Source organism: Lissotriton helveticus, chromosome 1_1 (genome assembly GCF_964261635.1).
Source record: "Lissotriton helveticus chromosome 1_1, aLisHel1.1, whole genome shotgun sequence".
Classification (NCBI taxonomy): domain Eukaryota; kingdom Metazoa; phylum Chordata; class Amphibia; order Caudata; family Salamandridae; genus Lissotriton; species Lissotriton helveticus.
In genome coordinates, this window is record NC_136057.1 from 1,502,015,102 (window position 1) to 1,502,036,700 (window position 21,599).

Genomic DNA, 21,599 nt, shown 5'->3' on the forward strand with positions numbered 1-21,599 from the left:
GACCTGGTACTGATCACAGCAATGCTGATGGGCTCTCCAGGTATTTCCACTTAGAGCAAGAAGACTCACCTGGTCAAGGTTAGTTTATTGTCCCAAAGTTTGGGGGGGGGTCATGTAGGAGAGTAGGGTCTGCAATCCTATGATCACCCAGATTTTTGCTTTTTGCTGCACTGGTTTACGACTTTCCCTGGCTGTGGGCCTGCTAATCAGACCCACAGCCTAGCTGTTCTCTCTATCCAAATTGTACTCAGGTACTGAATTGGCGCTGGGCCCTCTCCAAGTCCCTGTACCCAGGGCTGAGGTGTACCCAGAAGTCTCCCAGGGGCTGAAGCATGTATTATGCCACCCCTGGGCTGACTAACTAAACTGACACAACTGGCTGCACGACAGCTGGGGCAAGGTGGTGTACTCACCCTTTGCTTTAGATATAGTATACCTATATCTAACCCTAAAATGGACACACAGATCTCCTATCAGTCACTCCTATGGCAGGCCTTAACAATCCTGAAGGCAGAGTGCTTGGAATCGTGTGAGATGGTGCTCTGGCATGAGCTGAGCCTGTCTGCGGCTTTCGGGATCCATCCCTTAGCCGTTTCCATGATATCGCATACCATATACTCTTAAGTGCATTATAACCCTCGCGGTTATATGCCAACTCTGGTATCGCTTTATCAAAACATGTCGAGTAAGGTGTCATACGAATTGGAATACTAACCCCTCGCCAATTCTGGCGACGGGGTTAGCATTCCACCCTTCTAGAGGGACACGACATGTATGTAACCCCTAACCCCGGTTAAAGTCAGACATAGCCTCAGCTCCACAAAATGGATGCTGCCACCGAGACACAAGTCTGCCCTCCTGCTGCTGGGAGTCCTCCCAGAGCAGGAGGCAAGGACAAAGGGTTTCCTGCCAGGGGCGGTGCCAGCACCGTCCCAGACAGGGTTTTGTGTATTCCAGGTAGGCAGGGCTACAGAGGAAGGTGACTGCAAGTGGCACCCCGGTGCTCACTGTGCATAGGCCGGCTGAAACCAGTTCCAGGGGCACTCCAGCCCCTGGCCTGGGGAAAGCCCGCCAAGGAAGTGGGTGTAACCACCCCCCTCCTGGTCCCACCCCTAGGGCAGGACTTAGTCGCGTGCCAGCCCCCTTTTCCCAGATAAAGGTAGGGACTGGCCCCCTTCCAAATCAGATCATCTTTGGAATCAAGATACTACTTTCCACGAAAGGACTTCACGATTTCTTCCTCAAGATTCTCCCTTGTGGCTAAGGAGTAGTCACCCTGCATCCGCAGGCACCATCCAAGAACACTGCGGTCTGCTGCACGTCCTTCCTCCGGAATCAGACTGCCCAGCTCAACGAGACCCGGCTTCCCTGGCACCTCTGACCTCTACCCACCTCTACAGCACAGCTGAGAACCGTGGGTGCGACGAGACCTCGAGGGACCGGCCATCGCCAAGACTGCACGACTTCTGCACAGCAAGCCCACCGAGTAATTTCCTGGTGAGTGCTTTGGGGTCCGAGAAGCCCCCGCCCTGAGCAGCTCCAGCACCGAAGAGCAGCCCCCCAGCATCTCCACGATCGGCGTGGGGCCCTTCTGCTTTTTGCTGCTCACCGCGTTGTTTGGCTACTAGCCCGTTGGCTTGTGGCCTTCCGAACGACGCCCGACGACAACACTGCTGCTGGTCTGGTTGCTCCAGACTGGCCCTTGCTTCCCTCCATCGGAGAAGTACCCTGGACCCTCCTGGTCCGGCTAAGACGCCATTTTAGGTCCACCGCGTGGGCCTTGCATTTGCCAAGACTTGTTGCCCAATCTTGGGTCCAGCGACGTCGACAGCAAGAACCTTCGTGGGACAGCTCGCACCTCCATCCTGGTCGCCGACAACGCCTCCTGGTCCGAGAGACTGCAGAGCCCAGCAGCGCCCACTCACCTGACTGCGGTGACTTCGCCCGGTGCCATCCTGGTGCCCACTTAATCACTGGCTAGTGATTCAAGAACTTGGTCCCCTCTGCTTTCAGGTTTTCTTCTTCCTTGATCCAGGCTTGGATCCATCGAACTTTTCTTCACTGGTCGCCTGCCAGCAACTTCCTTCTTCCAGGCTCCTGGTCCGGCACGAGGATTCCCGACGTCTTTTCAGACCTATGCAGCTGCAGCCCCTGGGCTAGGTAACTTCGGCATTTCGGTGCCCCAGCATAGCCTCACTATCTAAGGGTCAGGATCCACTGTCGTTTTCTCCCTACCAGGTCGGGTTCGCCCGTGAACACTAACTTTGTGAATTCTAGCTTCCATAGACTTTGTACCGCATCCCGCGTGAGAGTGCACACTCTGCACCCGAGTTCCCTAGGCCTCCTGCTAGTAATCTAAAGGTTCAGTAGTCCAGTCCTAGCGATCCCAAAGCCTCTGAGAATCGTTACTTACCTGCTAGTAATTTGCATTCCACTTTTAGAGTATATGGTTTTTCGTGCCCCTCGGGCATTTGTGTATAACGTGCTAACTTAAGTATTTTCATAAGAGTTTTGTTGTGTGCTTAGCACCCTGTCCTCATAAAGAGTACAGGGTTGTTGTGATTCTAATAAATACATTGTTTATTTTCATAACACTTGTGTGGTGTCCTTTCACTGGGTGTTCAAGGGGTAATGTGATGGTAAAACAGCTGGCTTAACACGCCCTCTAGAGTCTTAGCCTTAGACTGCTCGTATCCATGCTACTAGGATAGCTGGTCTATAAGGTTGACTTACAACCAATCATCAATAAGGGTTGTTTGGACTGATATATAGTGATCACTAGAATAGTGAGCACTGCACATCAGGCCAACTTCTCACACAAGGTCTCAGGGGTGGGGTGGTGAGAGCGAAAAATTGGGTCGCCTGGGGCCGGGCGGTGGTGTCGAGCAATCATCCTATCCACAGGAGCCCCTGTGTTGGGTTTGGACCAAGTGTCTAAAAGGATGTCCGTGAGGGCCTCATTGAATGGCAGCACAGGCTCCGAAGAGGCTGCTGCCGGTTGAAGCACCTCAGTCAGAAGGTCAGTCCTGACCACCACCGTAGGAAGCTTGAGGTTTATGACCTCCGCCGCAGTATGCAACACCACTGCGTAAGATGCACCCTCCTTTGTAGCCACGGTAGGCGAGTAAGCATGCCAAGATCTGGGGAGATGTCCAGACCCCTGGCATCACCCAACTTCTCCCTCCAGTCCGGTTCCTCTAACTGGTCTGCTAGAGGGTCCACAGACCCTTCCCAGTTCTCCTCACCCTCCCCTCCTCTGGTAGCCACTCAGGGCGATAGGAAACACCAGGTGAAAACAGGGGTACAAAAGTGCCAGTCAGCACCGGTGCCGACGTCAGTCCGGCTCCGTGTCTACATCGAGGGGGAGGCTGGGGTCGACGTCGGCTAGGGACACAACTGGCAGAAGGGGCGGAGGTGTTATCACTGAATTTGGCACAGGAGGTGTCACGAGGTTGACCCGCGCTGATCCGGATCCAGGCCTGAATCCTCAGGGGTCCTGCAGCACCGAAGAAGCCGGCATTGAAAGCCTAGAGCACCCAGCCGATTCCGCGGTGCCTGAGGGCACGCCGGCAGAGTCAGGCTGCTCAAAGATGAAATGTAAGGCTTCCTAAAAAGTTGCAAAGCTAGGCAGGGGTCGCTCCGGGTCCCAGAAAGGGAGGGAAGGCCAGAGTCGGCCCAACAAGCTCCACAGGCGGAGCCAGACGACTACTTTCTGCTTCTCGCGTTGCATCCGCCGACAGACGGGGAGAACGCGAAGAGTGACGATGCTTTTTCGCCTTCTTGTGCTTCGACTTACCCGAAGACGAAGACTTCAATGACGAGTGGTGGTGGTGGCTCCGCAACAGGTCCTGTGACCTCCCTCTCAAACTGCGCAAAGGGGACTGCCGGGCCTTGAGAAGCTTTCGGGACTGCTCCAGCAAAGACTTTGGGTTTATGGCCCGGCAGTCAGAGCACGACTTCGGGTCGTGGTCGCGCTCCAAGCACCAAAGAAACACGAGGTGCGGGTCCGTGAACGACATCAATTTGCGACAGGAGTCATATGCCTTAAAGGCAGTCCGATGTGACATCCTTCCATGCACCAGGAGTCGAACGATTCAAAAAAGGGTTTCGACAAAAGTCGTCAAAAAGCGACTCGAGGTACCACTCTCTCCAGATCTGCACTGGCTTGCTCGGAAAAAGAAAGAACTGACATCAGTGCACAAGGGCGGCTTCTAAGTAGATACTGCAAAGTTAGTCCGGTGTCCATGAAGCCAACGACGGACGCAGAGTCGACCGACGCCACCTACTGACGTGCATGGGTACTGCTGAGGAAAAAATTCTCCAGATCCAGTCTGACGCCTGGGGGTAATTGTAAGGTGAGGAATCCATAATTAACTGTCTCTTTCAGAAACAATTTATTAAGGAGGGGGTTGGCCTCAATACAAATACTGCAGTTTACTAAGGTTTTGCTTTTTTTGAGTGACGTGCTAATTCATTTATTACGCAAACACGCGCCACACACCTCTTTTATTCTTACCATGTTTTTTGCCCCATGCTCTTCCTTCTACGCTTCGCTCAGCTTACAATTTACAAACAGAAGCTCTGATCAAGACCATATTGGAAACATAACTTCTACAATCTGACTTCTTATGGTGCCCCAGCTACTGTGTAGTTCCCAGTACTCCATATCAGGTTGTTGCTTGAGTCATGAAGTTGGAAAACCTGAGCATGCACACTTACCCACCCAAAAATCTGAGCTTGTAGGAAGCTGTGAGTCGTAGTGCACGTCGGGAAAAAGCATTTACGTGCTCGTGCATTGCTGACTACAACAGGTAGTAAAGAAATAAGGAGAGGGCAAGCAACGTTGAGTGAGGGGGTGGAGGGGATAGGTTTTCTCCCTTTGAAGTCAGGAAAACAACATCTGACATTTGATCTCCTTCTTTGAATGAACAGCAAATGTAACGAGATAAAAAAGAGTAATTACAGCCCTGTTTACAGAAAACCTTGGAGCGAATACTCATGTGAAGTGCTCTTAGACAAAGAAAAAAGAAGTTCCTAAAGCAGATGCTACAATGGGACAAGTGTAAGGCTACAAATAATGGAGCAGTGCTCTGTGGGAGGGAACAACCCACAAACAAGCATTTACAATGCAATGGTCTCGGCATCATTAAAGGTAGAGCTATTGGCATTGCTCATGACATTTTTTTTTTCTTTAAATCATAAATAAATGGCATTGTCATTTACATTGTCAATACACACCACTCTGCACTCACCTGCACTGCACTCAACTGCACTCACCAGCACTGCACTGCACTCACCTGCACTCACCTGCACTGCACTCACCTGCACTCACCTGCACTGCACTCAACTGCACTCACCTGCACTGCACTCACCTGCACTGCACTGCACTCACCTGCACTGCACTGCACTCACCTGCACTGCACTCACCTGCACTGCACTCACCTGCACTGCACTGCACTCACCTGCACTGCACTGCACTCACCTGCACTGCACTCAACTGCACTGCACTCACCTGCACTGCACTCACCTGCACTGCACTCACCTGCACTGCACTGCACTCACCTGCACTGCACTCACCTGCACTGCACTCACCTGCACTGCACTCACCTGCACTGCACTCACCTGCACTCACCTGCACTGCACTCACCTGCACTGCACTGCACTCACCTGCACTGCACTCACCTGCACTGCACTCACCTGCACTGCACTCACCTGCAATGCACTGCACTCACCTGCACTGCACTCACCTGCACTGCACTCACCTGCACTGCACTGCACTCACCTGCACTGCACTGCACTCACCTGCACTGCACTGCACTCACCTGCACTGCACTGCACTCACCTGCACTGCACTGCACTCACCTGCACTGCACTGCACTCACCTGCACTGCACTGACCTGCACTGCACTCACCTGCACTGCACTGACCTGCACTGCACGCACTGCACTCGCCTGCACTGCACTCACCTGCACTGCACTGCACTCACCTGCACTGCACTGCACTCACCTGCACTGCACTCACCTGCACTGCACTCACCTGCACTGCACTGCACTCACCTGCACTGCACTCACCTGCACTGCACTCACCTGCACTGCACTGCACTCACCTGCACTGCAATGCACTGCACTCACCTGCACTGCAATGCACTGCACTCACCTGCACTGCACGCACTGCACTCACCTGCATTGCACTCACCTGCACTGCACTGCACTCACCTGCACTGCACTGCACTCACCTGCACTGCACTGCACTCACCTGCACTGCACTGCACTCACCTGCACTGCACTCACCTGCACTGCACTGCACTCACCTGCACTGCACTACACTCACCTGCACTGCACTGCACTCACCTGCACTGCACTGCACTCACCTGCACTGCACTGCACTCACCTGCACTGCACACACCTGCAATGCACACACCTGCAATGCACACACCTGCAATGCACACACCTGCACTGCACTCACCTGCACTCACCTGCACTGCACTCACCTGCACTGCACTCACCTGCACTGCACTCGCATGCACTGCACTCGCATGCACTGCACTCGCATGCACTGCACTGCACTCGCCTGCACTCCACTGCACTCACCTGCACTGCACTCACCTGCACTGCACTCACCTGCACTGCACTGCACTCACCTGCACTGCACTCCAATGCACTCACCTGCACTCCAATGCACTCACCTGCACTGCACTCACCTGCACTGCACTCGCATGCACTGCACTCGCCTGCACTGCACTCGCCTGCACTGCACTCGCCTGCACTCGACTGCACTCCACTGCACTGCACTGCACTCACCTGCACTGCACTGCACTCACCTGCACTGCACTGCACTCACCTGCACTGCACTGCACTCACCTGCACTGCACTGCAATGCACTCACCTGCACTGCACTGCACTCACCTGCACTGCACTCACCTGCACTGCACTGCACTCACCTGCATTGCACTCACCTGCACTGCACTCACCTGCACTGCACTGCACTCACCTGCACTGCACTCACCTGCACTGCACTCACCTGCACTGCACTGCACTCACCTGCACTGCACTCACCTGCACTGCACTGACCTGCACTGCACTGACCTGCACTGCACTGACCTGCACTGCACTGACCTGCACTGCACTGACCTGCACTCGCCTGCACTGCACTCACCTGCACTGCACTGCACTCACCTGCACTGCACTCACCTGCACTGCACGGCACTCGCCTGCACTGCACTCACCTGCACTGCACTCACCTGCACTGCACTCACCTGCACTGCACTGCACTCACCTGCACTGCACTGCACTCACCTGCACTGCAATGCACTGCACTCACCTGCACTGCAATGCACTGCACTCACCTGCACTGCATGCACTCACCTGCACTGCACTGCACTGCCCTCACCTGCACTGCACTCACCTGCACTGCACTGCACTCACCTGCACTGCACTGCACTCACCTGCACTGCACTCACCTGCACTGCACACACCTGCACTGCACACCTGCACTGACCTGCACTGCACACACCTGCACTGCACTCACCTGCACTGCACTCACCTGCACTCACCTGCACTGCACTCGCCTGCACTGCACTCGCATGCACTGCACTCGCATGCACTGCACTCGCATGCACTGCACTCGCCTGCACTGCACTGCACTCGCCTGCACTCACCTGCACTGCACTCACCTGCACTGCACTCACCTGCACTGCACTGCACTCACCTGCACTGCACTGCACTCACCTGCACTGCACTCACCTGCACTGCACTGCACTCACCTGCACTGCACACACCTGCACTGCACACACCTGCACTGCACTCACCTGCACTGCACTCACCTGCACTGCACTGCACTGCACTCGCCTGCACTGCACTCGCATGCACTGCACTCGCCTGCACTGCACTCGCCTGCACTGCACTCGCCTGCACTGCACTCGCCTGCACTGCACTGCACTCCACTGCACTGCACTCCACTGCACTGCACTCCACTGCACTCCACTGCACTCGCCTGCACTCCACTGCACTCGCCTGCACTCGCCTGCACTCCACTGCACTCGCCTGCACTCCACTCCACTGCACTGCACTGCACTCACCTGCACTGCACTCACCTGCACTGCACTGCACTCACCTGCACTGCACTGCACTCACCTGCACTGCACTCACCTGCACTGCACTCACCTGCACTGCACTCACCTGCACTGCACTCACCTGCACTGCACTGCACTCACCTGCACTGCACTGCCCTCACCTGCACTGCACTGCCCTCACCTGCACTGCACTCACCTGCACTGCACTGCACTCACCTGCACTGCACTCACCTGCACTGCACTGCACTCACCTGCACTGCACACACCTGCACTGCACACACCTGCACTGCACTCACCTGCACTGCACTCACCTGCACTGCACTCACCTGCACTGCACTGCACTCACCTGCACTGCACTGCACTCACCTACACTGCACTCACCTGCACTGCACTCGCCTGCACTGCACTCGCCTGCACTGCACTCGCCTGCACTGCACTCGCCTGCACTGCACTCGCCTGCACTGCACTCGCCTGCACTGCACTCGCCTGCACTGCACTGCACTGCACTCGCCTGCACTGCACTCGCCTGCACTGCACTCGCCTGCACTGCACTCGCCTGCACTGCACTCACCTGCACTGCACTCGCCTGCACTCCACTGCACTCGCCTGCACTCCACTGCACTGCACTCACCTGCACTGCACTCACCTGCACTGCACTGCACTCACCTGCACTGCACTCACCTGCACTGCACTCACCTGCACTGCACTCACCTGCACTGCACACACCTGCACTGCACTCACCTGCACTGCACTCACCTGCACTGCACTCACCTGCACTCACCTGCACTGCACTCACCTGCACTGCACTCACCTGCACTGCACTCACCTGCACTGCACTCGCATGCACTGCACTCGCATGCACTGCACTCGCATGCACTGCACTCGCATGCACTGCACTCGCATGCACTCCACTGCACTCGCCTGCACTCCACTGCACTGCACTCACCTGCACTGCACTCCACTGCACTGCACTGCACTCACCTGCACTGCACTCCACTGCACTGCACTGCTCACCTGCACTGCACTCACCTGCACTGCACTGCACTCACCTGCACTGCACTGCACTCACCTGCACTGCACTGCACTCACCTGCACTGCACACACCTGCACTGCACTCACCTGCACTGCACTCACCTGCACTCACCTGCACTGCACTGCACTCACTTGCACTGCAATGCACTGCACTCACCTGCACTGCAATGCACTGCACTCACCTGCACTGCACGCACTGCACTGCACTCACCTGCACTGCACTGCACTCACCTGCACTGCACTGCACTCACCTGCACTGCACTGCACTCACCTGCACTGCACTGCCCTCACCTGCACTGCACTCACCTGCACTGCACTGCACTCACCTGCACTGCACTGCCCTCACCTGCACTGCACTGCCCTCACCTGCACTGCACTGCCCTCACCTGCACTGCACTGCCCTCACCTGCACTGCACTGCACTCACCTGCACTGCACTGCACTCACCTGCACTGCACTCACCTGCACTGCATTGCACTCACCTGCACTGCACACACCTGCACTGCACACACCTGCACTGCACACACCTGCACTGCACTCACCTGCACTGCACTCACCTGCACTGCACTCACCTGCACTGCACTCACCTGCACTGCACTGCACTCACCTGCACTGCACTCGCATGCACTGCACTCGCATGCACTGCACTCGCCTGCACTGCACTCGCCTGCACTGCACTCGCCTGCACTGCACTCGCCTGCACTGCACTCGCCTGCACTGCACTCGCCTGCACTGCACTCGCCTGCACTGCACTCGCCTGCACTGCACTCGCCTGCACTGCACTGCACTCCACTGCACTGCACTGCACTCCACTGCACTGCACTCGCCTGCACTGCACTCGCCTGCACTCCACTGCACTGCACTGCACTGCACTCACCTGCACTGCACTCACCTGCACTGCACTGCCCTCACCTGCACTGCACTGCCCTCACCTGCACTGCACTGCCCTCACCTGCACTGCACTGCCCTCACCTGCACTGCACTGCCCTCACCTGCACTGCACTGCACTCACCTGCACTGCACTGCACTCACCTGCACTGCACTCACCTGCACTGCATTGCACTCACCTGCACTGCACACACCTGCACTGCACACACCTGCACTGCACTCACCTGCACTGCACTCACCTGCACTGCACTCACCTGAACTGCACTCACCTGCACTGCACTGCACTCACCTGCACTGCACTCGCATGCACTGCACTCGCATGCACTGCACTCGCCTGCACTGCACTCGCCTGCACTGCACTCGCCTGCACTGCACTCGCCTGCACTGCACTCGCCTGCACTGCACTCGCCTGCACTGCACTCGCCTGCACTGCACTCGCCTGCACTGCACTCGCCTGCACTGCACTGCACTGCACTCCACTGCACTGCACTGCACTCCACTGCACTGCACTCGCCTGCACTGCACTCGCCTGCACTCCACTGCACTGCACTGCACTGCACTCACCTGCACTGCACTCACCTGCACTGCACTGCACTCACCTGCACTGCACTCACCTGCACTGCACTACACTCACCTGCACTGCACTGCACTCACCTGCACTGCACTCACCTGCACTGCACTGCACTCACCTGCACTGCACTGCACTGCACTCACCTGCACTGCACTCGCCTGCACTGCACTCGCCTGCACTGCACTCGCCTGCACTCCACTGCACTCGCCTGCACTCCACTCCACTGCACTGCACTGCACTCACCTGCACTGCACACACCTGCACTGCACACACCTGCACTGCACACACCTGCACTGCACTCACCTGCACTGCACTGCACTCTGCACTCACTACTCTGCACTCACTACTCTGCACTCACTACTCTGCACTCACTACTCTGCACTCACTACTCTGCACTCACTACTCACTAATCTGCACTCACTACTCACTAATCTGCACTCACTACTCACAACTCTGCACTCACAACTCTGCACTCACAACTCTGCACTCACAACTCTGCACTCACTACTCTGCACTCACTACTCTGCACTCACTACTCTGCACTCACTACTCTGCACTCACTACTCTGCACTCACTACTCTGCACTCACTACTCTGCACTCACTACTCTGCACTCTGCACTCACTACTCTGCACTCACTACTCTGCACTCTGCACTCACTACTCTGCACTCACTACTCTGCACTCTGCACTCACTACTCTGCACTCACTACTCTGCACTCTGCACTCACTACTCTGCACTCACTACTCTGCACTCTGCACTCACTACTCTGCACTCTGCACTCACTACTCTGCACTCACTACTCTGCACTCACTACTCTGCACTCACTACTCTGCACTCACTACTCTGCACTGTGCACACCACTGATATCATGGAATCTTCCACCACACTTTCTAAAACTCTATAGTCCGAAGCATAATAGGCAGAGAACCAAAAGAAGGGTAGACATTGCTTAAAATAATCTTATTGTATTTATGAGAAGCAAAAGCGAGACTGTGAAATGTGCTGAATATCAGTTTGTTACGAATCAACAGAGTGGAGTTAGAGAACCAAGAAATAGTAATTTAGAATCCGGGTTAGAAGGAGTAGTAATCACAAGCTGAGGATCAACGGGCACGAAACAGCGTGGTGGGCGCGCAGGAGACGCAGCGTGAGCGTGCACATCAGCTGAAGATCGTCGGAGAAGACACCGAGCCTGCCTGCTGCCGTGACTGACCCGCTGCAGAGGGAAAGAGCCCGGTGAGTGGGGGTAGAGAGGGGGGGGGGGGCGGCAGAGAGGGAGTGGGCAGAGAGGGAGGGTGTGTGTGTGTGTGTGTGTGTGTGTGTGTGTGTGTGCGTGCGTCTGTCTGTGTGCGTGCGTGCGTGTGTCTGTCTGTGTGTGTCTGGTGTGTGCCTGCCTGCCTGCCTTTGTGTGTGCGCATCCACAGACCCTAGTCGGCTCGTGCACCGCTCTGTACTCCCTTGCGAGCTTACTCGGTGACAATAGTTCTCGTTGCCGAGACCTAAAAAGGAAAGACAAATAGAAAAGAGTAACCACTTGGAAGCAAGGTTTGTTAAATGGCACTCAAAGAAACAAATGAACAGCAATGGGTGGGCTGTAAGCCCACAAAGTATATACATATCTCTCCTAGACAGCGCAAGCGCGGTCTAGGTGAGACGTAAAAACTCGGGCCCTGTACATACCCAACAGGTACATAAATGACTAAGCATTGCAGCTATACTTAATTTAGCATTACTGCTATCCTGAATTTAGCAAAATACTGAAAATATGAAAGACCGTCAAAGCAACCAAAATGGCTGAGATGAACTGGGAGTTGATATTAAGAGACATTTCAGCTAAAGAACACATTTGCTATTAATGGAAAAAACATCTTTAGAAATGTGTAGTTTATCCTCCTAAATAAACACAACTAAGAATCTCTAGGTGCCCATTCTATCTATGACAAGACACTTCAAAAACAAAGATATACGCATTTTCAGTACTTCCATCCATGAAAATGAAAAAAAAAAAAGAAATTCGGTATTTGCAAAGCGTGAACAATTACCCGAGGGTGTCAAGGCCATGGGGGCCGTTGGGAAGATTAAGTGAGCTATTGCCCAGAGTCACATAGTGATGGGCTCACCTGATGCTGGCTCTGGGGCTCGAACAGTGAGCACCTGTGTTCTGGAGTCAGGCGCCATGGACGCTGCGACACACCTCGATATTAACTCAGGAACAGGAGCAGTCCTCCTTGTTCAACAACTCACATATACTGTGCAGTTTAAACTTGAATACCAAGAAAGCATTGCGGAACAGGTGAAAGGAAACCCACACAACAAATTAAACATACAATTGAAAATAGCACGCTTCAGATGTGACAAATGCAAATAAAGGCCTTGATGCCCTTCTAATTATAAAATGCAATGCCCATGGTTTCACATTTGCTTCTGTATACTTTAGAAATATACATCACCTTATTCAAGAAGTTTACAACCTTGCCCTTGATCTCTTCTGAACAAAGACTCTGAGGAACAACATCTTCATGAAGTGTCTCCTATCAAAACATGATTGTAGAAAAGAAAAATGCTGGAAAACTGTTGCACTACTAAGCAAACAACGCAAAAGTTCTTGACAAAAACATCATCTTTTTCAACCAGCAAATCTAATTTTAGAAACTAAAATCAGTCAATTAGGACCTAAACAGAAAGCCTAAGAAAGGAAGAGCTACTCTCAGAAAGAAACAAGGTACTTACATGTAACAAAATCTATGTAGCTTGGGCTTTTCTAGATTACGTGGGAGATTTTGCATGTAGTGGCTTCGTCCGGAGTATTGCCTACACTGCTTTTTCCTATCTGTTGGTATCAAATAGAGGAAGAGTTACATCGAAACACTTTTCCTGTGAAAACTCACCGCCTTCACTGGGGAGGAAGGTGGGTCGCTAGTGAATCTAAAAGAGCTTAAAGCAAACCTATTGTTACAGGTCAGTAACTTGTTTTTCTGCAGCGCGGGACTCTTCTACATTTACTTCAACTATGAAGCAGTTTTAATCAGCTGAGGACGTTCACTGTTAAAGACAGGAGGTTGCAAATAATGCTTTAAAACCATCTGGCCCTCTTGTGACTCCTCCTTCGTTTGTCAAGCCACCCAATAATGTTTAGTGAATGTGTGGACTGCTGACCAAGTTCCCCCCTTGCAGATGTTGTTAATAGAAACAGCTGATTAAGCTAGCTAGTGTTGCCCTAGCTTTCTTGTAGAATGTGCCCTTGGCCTATACTTTAAGTGTTTCCCTCTCTTAGCTAAAGCACGCTTTGACGGTTTGAACTACCCACTTTGCTGCCTTCTACTATGATACTAGCACACTGTATTATGAGCTGAGTGTACCACAAAGAATTGTTTGGCATTTGTTCGACCTGGCACCATTGGCATGGATCTCCCTTCTATTTTTTCACTGGAACTGCCATGTCGACTTGGTAAGTGCACCCACTTGCCAGTCCCTAAACCTTCCCTTTTCTACATATTAGTCACCCCTAAGGTAGGGCCAAGGGCAGCGTGCATTGTATGTAAAAGGTAGGACATGCCCTGATGTGTGTGGCATGTCCTGATGGTGAATTACATCCAATTTCGTTTTTCACTGTTGCAAGGCTACCTGTTCCTGTAGGCCAGAGTGGGCAGTTTGATTATAACATCTTATAATCCTAACTGACCCAGGGAACTAGATAGAAATTCGAGTTTAGTATGCCTGAACTCAGAATGTTAAAAGGCATCTTTTAATGAGGGTGATTTTTACACTCTGTGTTTGAAAATACCAATTTCAGAAAGTAGGTATTTTCTTGCATAACCATCCAGCATGTCTCTGCTAGGTTTGTGTATTCCATGCCTGGGTTGTGAGTGACAGAGGGCTGGAGAGGGCCTTGGCTCAAGCAGTCTGATGGGTCGGGGCTGGGCTGAATAGGACCTCCATTGAATACATGTTCGCAGCCCTGTTGCGTTTTGGTCTCCCCACGATTTTTTGAGGTGGATACGCCTACTCTATGTTGAACCTGCTGCAAGGGTATGTACGGGGTGATACATATCCCCGGAATACGCGATACAAAGAGGTACTAGGCAGGGGTGCCCACTTCCCCTCTTCTGTTTGAGCTTGCATTAGAACCGCTAGCCATAGCTTTGAGGCGGTCGTCAGGAAATTTGGGAATTCTCATACAAGATAATACGCACCTCGTCTCAATATATGCAGATGATATCCTCATATATTTGCGCGATTTGGAGAATGGGACGGACCCGCTCCCTGTCGTCTTCTCCGCCTTCAAGAATATATCGGGGCTGGCGATTAACGCAGGAAAGTCCCATGCCTTTTATTTCTAAGGCGGTCCTCGTACAAACATGATCCGATTTGGCACCTATCAGATTCCCGTGGCATTAAACACATGTAGGTACTTAGGCATTTATATAAAGGCTTTTCATTCTTCTGCAGACCAGATTTCGCCCGCGCAACAGTTGAAAGAAGGATGGAGGATGAGGCAGTTATTTACACCCTTTGAAAAAATTGGTGCCACTGTGTACTTGCAAAACCCTGTACGACTAAAGGTCATCATTAACGGTACCACAAGAAGTTTCACCAGTGAGATACAGGCAGAATCGTACTTAAATGAACTTACAAACTCAGACAAAAACAGGACTAAAAAATAGTGTACTTAGCCAGTAACGATCATAAGATTCATTAGTAAGACGCCAAAAGTGTAATAATATGCAAATGATAATATATGACTGTAGGAGAGTAGGGTCTGCAATCCTATGATCACCCAGATTTTTGCTTTTTGCTTCACTGGTTTACGACTTTCCCTGGCTGTGGGCCTGCTAATCAGACCCACAGCCTAGCTGTTCTCTCTACTCCAAATTGTACCCAGGTACTGAATTGGCACTGGGCCCTCTCAAGTCCCTGTACCCAGGGCTGAGGTGCACCCAGAAGTCTCCCAGGGGCTGCAGCATGTATTATGCCACCCCTGGGCTGACTAACTAAATCAGACACAACTGGCTGCTTGACAGCTGGGGCAGAGTGGTGTACTCACCCTCTGCTGTAGATATAGTATTCCTATATCTAAACCTATATGGACACACAGATCTCCTATCAGTCACTCCTATGGCAGGCCTTAACAATCCTGAAGGCAGAGTGCTTGGAATCGTATGAGATGGTGCTCTGGCATGAGCTGAGCCTGTCTGCGGCTTTCGGGATCCATCCCTTAGCCGTTTCCATGATATCGCATACCATATACTCTTAAGTGCATTATAATCCTCGCGGTTATGTGCCAACTCTGGTATCGCTTTATCAAAACATGTCGAGTAAGGTGTCATACGAATTGGAATACTAACCCCTCGCCAATTCTGGCGACGGGGTTAGCATTCCACCCTTCTAGAGGGACATGACATGTATGTAACCTGTAACCCCGGTTAAAGTCAGACAGAGCCTTAGCTCCACAAAATGGATGCTGCCACCGAGACACAAGTCTGCCCTCCTGCTGCTGGGAGTCCTCCCAGCCCAGGAGGCAAGGACAAAGGGTTTCCTGCCAGGGGCGGTGCCAGCACCGTCCCAGACAGGATTTTGTGTATCCTAGGTAGGCAGGGCTTTAGAGGAAGGTGACTGCAAGTGGCACCCCGGTGCTCACTGTGCATAGGCCGGCTGGAACCAGTTCCAGGGGCACTCCAGCCCCTGATCTGGGGAAAGACCGCCAAAGGAGAGGGGTGTAACCACCCCCCTCCTAGTCTCACCCATAGGGCAGGACTTAGTCGCGTGCCAGCCCCTTTTTGCAGGATAAAGGTCGGAACTGGCCCCCTTCCAAATCAGATCATCTTTGAATCCTGAAACTACTTTCCACGAAAGGAACTCAAGACTTCTTCCCAAGATTCTCCCTTGTGACTAAGGAGTAGTCACCCTGCAGCAGCAGGCACCAACCAAGCATCGCGGCTTGTTGCCAGTCTCTCCTTCGGATCAAGACTGCTCCAGCACGACGAGAACCGGCTTCCCTGGCACCTCTGACCTCAACCTACATCATCAGCCCAGCTGTGATCCGTGGGTGTGACGAGACCTCGAGGGACCGGCCATCTTCAGAACTGCACGACGCTTGTCCAGCACGACCACGGAGTGACCCTCGACCGAGTGCTTTGGGGTAAGAGAAGCCCCGACCCTGAGCAGCTCCAGCACCGAAGTTCAGCCCCCCTGCATCCACGAGATCTGCGTGGGGCCCTTCTGCTCTTTGCTGCCAACCGCGTTGTCCAGGTCGCTTGCCCGTTGGCTAGTGGCCCTCTCATGACGCTCCACGACGACAAACACTGCTGGTCTGGTTGCTCCAGACTAGCCCTTGCTCCCCTCCAAAAGAGGAGCACCCTGGACCCTCCTGGTCCACTCAAGACGCCATTTTAGGTCCACCGCGTGGGCCTTGCATTTGCCAAGATTTGTTGCCCAATCCGGGGTCCAGCGACGTCGACAGCAAGAACCTTCGTGGGACAGCTCGCACCTCCATCCTGGTCGCCGACAACGCCTCCTGGTCCGAGAGACTGCAGAGCCCAGCAGCGCCCACTCACCTGGCTGAGGTGACTTCGTCTGGTGCCATCCTGGTGCCCACTCAAATCACTGGCTAGTGATTCAGAACTTGGTCCCCTCTGCTTACAGGTTTCTTCTTCCCTGATCCAGGCTTGGATCACTCCGAACTTTCTTCACTGGCCGTCTGCCAGCAACTCTTTCTTCAGGCTCCTGGATCTTCAACGAGGGTTTCCGACGCAACTTCAACCCTATGCAGCCGCAGCCCCTGGGCTAGGTAACCTGAGTACTCCGGTGCTCCAGCATAGTCCAACACCCTAAGTGCTCGGATCCACTCTTGTTTTCGACCCACCTAGTCGGGTTCGCCCGAGAACAGTAACTTTGCAACTGCTAGCCTCCATAGACTTTTTCCCGCCTTACGCGTGAGAGTTCCCACTCTGCACACGACGTCCACAGGCCTCCTGCATCTAATCCCAGTGTTTAGAATTGTAGGCCTAGCGATTCCTAAGTCTAGAAAAGTATTACTTACCTGCTAGCAAGTTCGCATTCCACTTACTGAGTATATGGTTTTTCGTGCCCCTAGGGCATTTGTGTAAATTGTGCAACTTAAAGTATTTTCGTAAGAGTTTTGTTGTGTGCTTAGCTCCCTGACTCATAAAGAGTTCAGGGTAGACTTGTTATAAATAAATATCTGTTTATTTTCATAACAACTTGTGTGGTGTCCTTTCACTTGGTGTTCAAGGGGTAATGTGATGGTAAAACAGCTGGCTTAACACGCCCTCTAGAGTCATAGCCTTAGACTGCTCGTATCCATGCTACTAGGATAGCTGGTCTATAAGGTTGACTTACAACCAATCATCAATAAGGGTTGTTTGGACTGATACATAGTGATCACTAGAATAGTGAGCACTGCATATCAGGCCAACTTCTCACATTGGTGAGCAGCGGTTGGGATTTTGCTGTTGTTTTACCACACATATCCTAAGAATATCATTTGAAAGATCACATAAGTACTGAGGTACATATAACTTAGCTTAGAATACTCTGAGTTCTACTGAACCAGCTGTTGTAGCTCCTAGGGCCTAGCACACCCTAAACTACAACTCTAGCAAGGGATCAGTAGGTAAACATATAGTGTAGGTAAGTGCACCACTTACACCTCACTAGAAAAGCATGTCTACCCAGGGAGAGTCTACTGAGACTCCCCTTGTGGCAGTTGACCCTCCACAGGTCACTTCAAGATATGCAGCTCTCAGTTTCCAGGAGATGAGACAAGTGTGTACCTCCAGGAAACTGAAACAGGGGTCTAACCCCACCATTCCCTTTCTGATAGGTCTCTTAGAGACATATGATGCGAGAAAGATTTCTCAGCTAGATGGGAATATGCCAGCCTTAGAGGGTACCACTGGGGATCCAGACCTCCACAACACTGTAAATGCAGTTGAGGAGGAGGAACCTGAGGAACTCTCTGAGGATGAGGCAGACAAAGGTCTTGAGGTAGTCAGAAGGCTAACTAGGGCCAACATAGACTTGCTTGGGCTAGGATCTGGGGGACCCCCAGTACTGACCCTAAGTAGGCCTAACCTTGGAGTTAGGAGAGATAGATCTCTTTCTAGGGACTCCAATAGATCTCTGCACTCTAATGCCTCTTCTCAGAGGAGAAGGAACTCTCCCCAGAGGAGATTGACTTCCCCTCAGAGAATAGAGCATGAAGCCAGAATGAGACAGGCTGCTCTGAGGATTGAAAGGGAAGAACTTGCCCTGGCCAAAGAAAAGCTTGCCTTTGCTAGAGAGCAGCAGATGAGTGGGTTAGCTCCCACTGGTGGCAGCAATCTCCCAAGAGATAGAGAGAAGGGTTTAGATACTAAACACCTGACAAAGATAGTGCCCCCCTTTAAACAAGGGGATGACATCCAGAAATGGATGGCTGCTCTGGAGAGGGCCTGCACTGTGCAGGGCATTCCCCAGAGTCAGTGGGCAGCTATACTGTGGCTCTCCTTTGATGGCAAAGGTAGAGATAAGCTCCTCACTACAAGGGTGGAGGATGCTAACAATTACCAGGTCCTGAAGAATACACTGGTTGATGGGTTTGGTTTAACCACTGAGCAGTACAGGTTGCTGTTCAGAGACACCCAGAAAACTCAGTCTCAGGACTGGTCTGACTTTGTGGATAGTGCCACTAAGGCTTTGGAGGGCTGGTTGCTGGGTAGCAAGGTTACTGATTACACAGGATTGTATAATCTGATGATGAGAGAACACATTTTAAATAATTGTCAGAACCAGTTGTTGCACCAGCACCTTGTTGATTCAGATCTGACCTCTCCCCAAGAATTGGGAAAGAAGGCAGACAAATGGGTCAGAACAAGGATCAAGCAGAACCAGAACCATGGTGGTCAGAAGAAAGCAGACCAGAAGGGTAATACTAAGAGTGAACAAAATGACCAGAAGTCTTCAACAGGTCCCCAACAAACCAAAGAGGGTGGGGGTCAGGCTTCACAGCAGAAAAAGAAGACTCAAGAAGGCCAGTCAAAAAGGTGGTGCCAGTACTGTAAAAGTAAGTCTCACTGGTTTAGTGAGTGCACCAAAAGAGGAGGGCAAACCTCTACCACTACAGCCCCTAAGGCAACTGCACCCCCTAGTACAGTTAGTAGTGGTAGTGCACCTCCCAAGGGATTAGTTGGGTTAACCTTGGGAACTGAGGAGTCTGACAACTTAGTTGGCACACTCACTCAGGCTGTCCTTGTCTGTACAGGGGATATGGATATGTCCCCTGATGTAAGTCCCAATACTTTGGGCAAATACAGGCAGACACCTTTAATAAATGGCAAAATGGCTCAGGCCTATAGGGACACTTGTGCCAGTGTCACCATGGTGACACCTAACTTTGTGGACCCTGGACAGATCATGCCAGGTACAGATTTCCTGGTGACCAGTGCCAGCAACGTCACTACCAGTCATAGTATGGCGATTGTTGCTTTCTCCTGGGGAGGGGTAAGTGGCCAAAAGAAAGTTGTGGTTAGTTCAGACCTCCCAGTGGATTGTTTGTTGGGCAATGATTTGGAGTCATTCCTATGGTCAGAAGTGGAGCAGAGGACTCACATGGAAATGTTAGGCTTGCCAGCACATGTGCTTGCTGTGACTAGGTCACAGGCCAGAAGATGCCCCACTGAACAGGTGCTGGATCCTGGAAGAATGGACCAGACACCTTCCAAGAAGAAGAGCAGTAGGGTTAAGGCTTTGCCTTCCCCCTTGCCCCAGGTTGAGGATCAAGTCTCTGAGGAGGCTGATCTGAGAGAGCTGAGGGAAACTGAGACTAAAGAGCTTGAACTTGATCAAGTTGAGTTTCTGGGCTCAGGGGGACCCTCCAGAGAAGACCTGGGGAAGGCACAGTTAGACTGCCCTTCCCTTGAACCCCTCAGACAGCAGGCTGCTGCTGAGGCTGCAGGGAATGCCACAGGTGCCCATAGGGTATACTGGGAAGATGGACTCCTGTACTCTGAGTCAAGAGACCCCAAGCCTGGTGCAACCAGGAGGCTGGTCATCCCCTTGTCTCTGAGAGGTTTCCTTCTCACCTTGGCCCATGAGATTCCCCTTGCAGGTCACTTAGGCCAGACAAAGACTTGGGACAGGCTTGTCTCACACTTTCACTGGCCTCACATGAGTGAGAATACCAAGGAGTTTTGTCGCTCCTGTGTCACTTGCCAAGCCAGTGGCAAGTCAGGTGGCACAACAAAGGCCCCTCTCATACCACTACTTGTGGTGGGGGTTCCCTTTGAAAGGGTGGGGATTGACATTGTTGGTCCAATGGAACCCCAGACAGCATCAGGGCACAAGTTTATACTGGTGGTGGTGGACCATGCCACCAGGTATCCTGAAGCTATTCCACTTAGGACCACTACAGCACCTGTAGTGGCAAGGGCCCTAGTTGGAGTGTTCTCCAGAGTGGGCTTCCCTAAGGAGGTTGTTTCTGACAGAGGTGCAAACTTCATGTCAGGATATCTGACTGCAATGTGGAAGGAATGTGGTGTCAACTACAAGTTCACCACACCCTATCATCCACAGTGCAATGGGCTTGTTGAGAGATTCAACAGGACCCTCAAAGGGATGATTCATGGACTACCTGAAAAGCTCAGGCGTAGATGGGATGTCCTGATACCCTGCCTCTTGTTTGCTTACAGAGAGGTCCCACAGAAGGGGGTTGGCTACAGCCCTTTTGAACTTCTGTATGGGCATCCTGTAAGAGGACCCCTGTGTTTGGTGAAGGAAGGATGGGAGAGACCTCTCAAAAAGCCTGCAACCAGCATAGTGGACTATGTACTTGGTCTCCGCTCCAGGATGGCTGAATACATGGAGAAGGCAACTAAAAACCTTGAGGCCAGCCAAGAACTCCAAAAAGCTTGGCATGACCAGAAGGCTGTCCTGACTGTGTACCAGCCTGGACAGAAGGTGTGGGTACTGGAGCCAGTGGCCCCAGCAGCCCTCAAAGACAAATGGTCTGGGCCCCACACCATCATTGATCAAAAGGG

General features: G+C 52.5%; 1 protein-coding gene across 7 annotated transcripts in view; it reads right to left on the reverse strand.

Annotated features, from left to right (window-relative positions):
• The window catches only part of FIRRM (FIGNL1 interacting regulator of recombination and mitosis), a 3,243,174-nt gene that overhangs the window by 437,214 nt on the left and 2,784,361 nt on the right, over positions 1-21,599 (reverse strand). For 6 of the 7 annotated variants that reach the window (XM_078686707.1, XM_078686742.1, XM_078686714.1 and 3 more), the window contains one exon: positions 13,014-13,094. In XM_078686707.1, the coding sequence (XP_078542833.1) occupies positions 13,014-13,094 (81 nt within the window). Of the gene's footprint in view, positions 1-11,857; positions 12,063-13,013; positions 13,095-21,599 lie in introns of those variants that run through there. The other variant, XM_078686733.1, reaches the window with a different exon arrangement.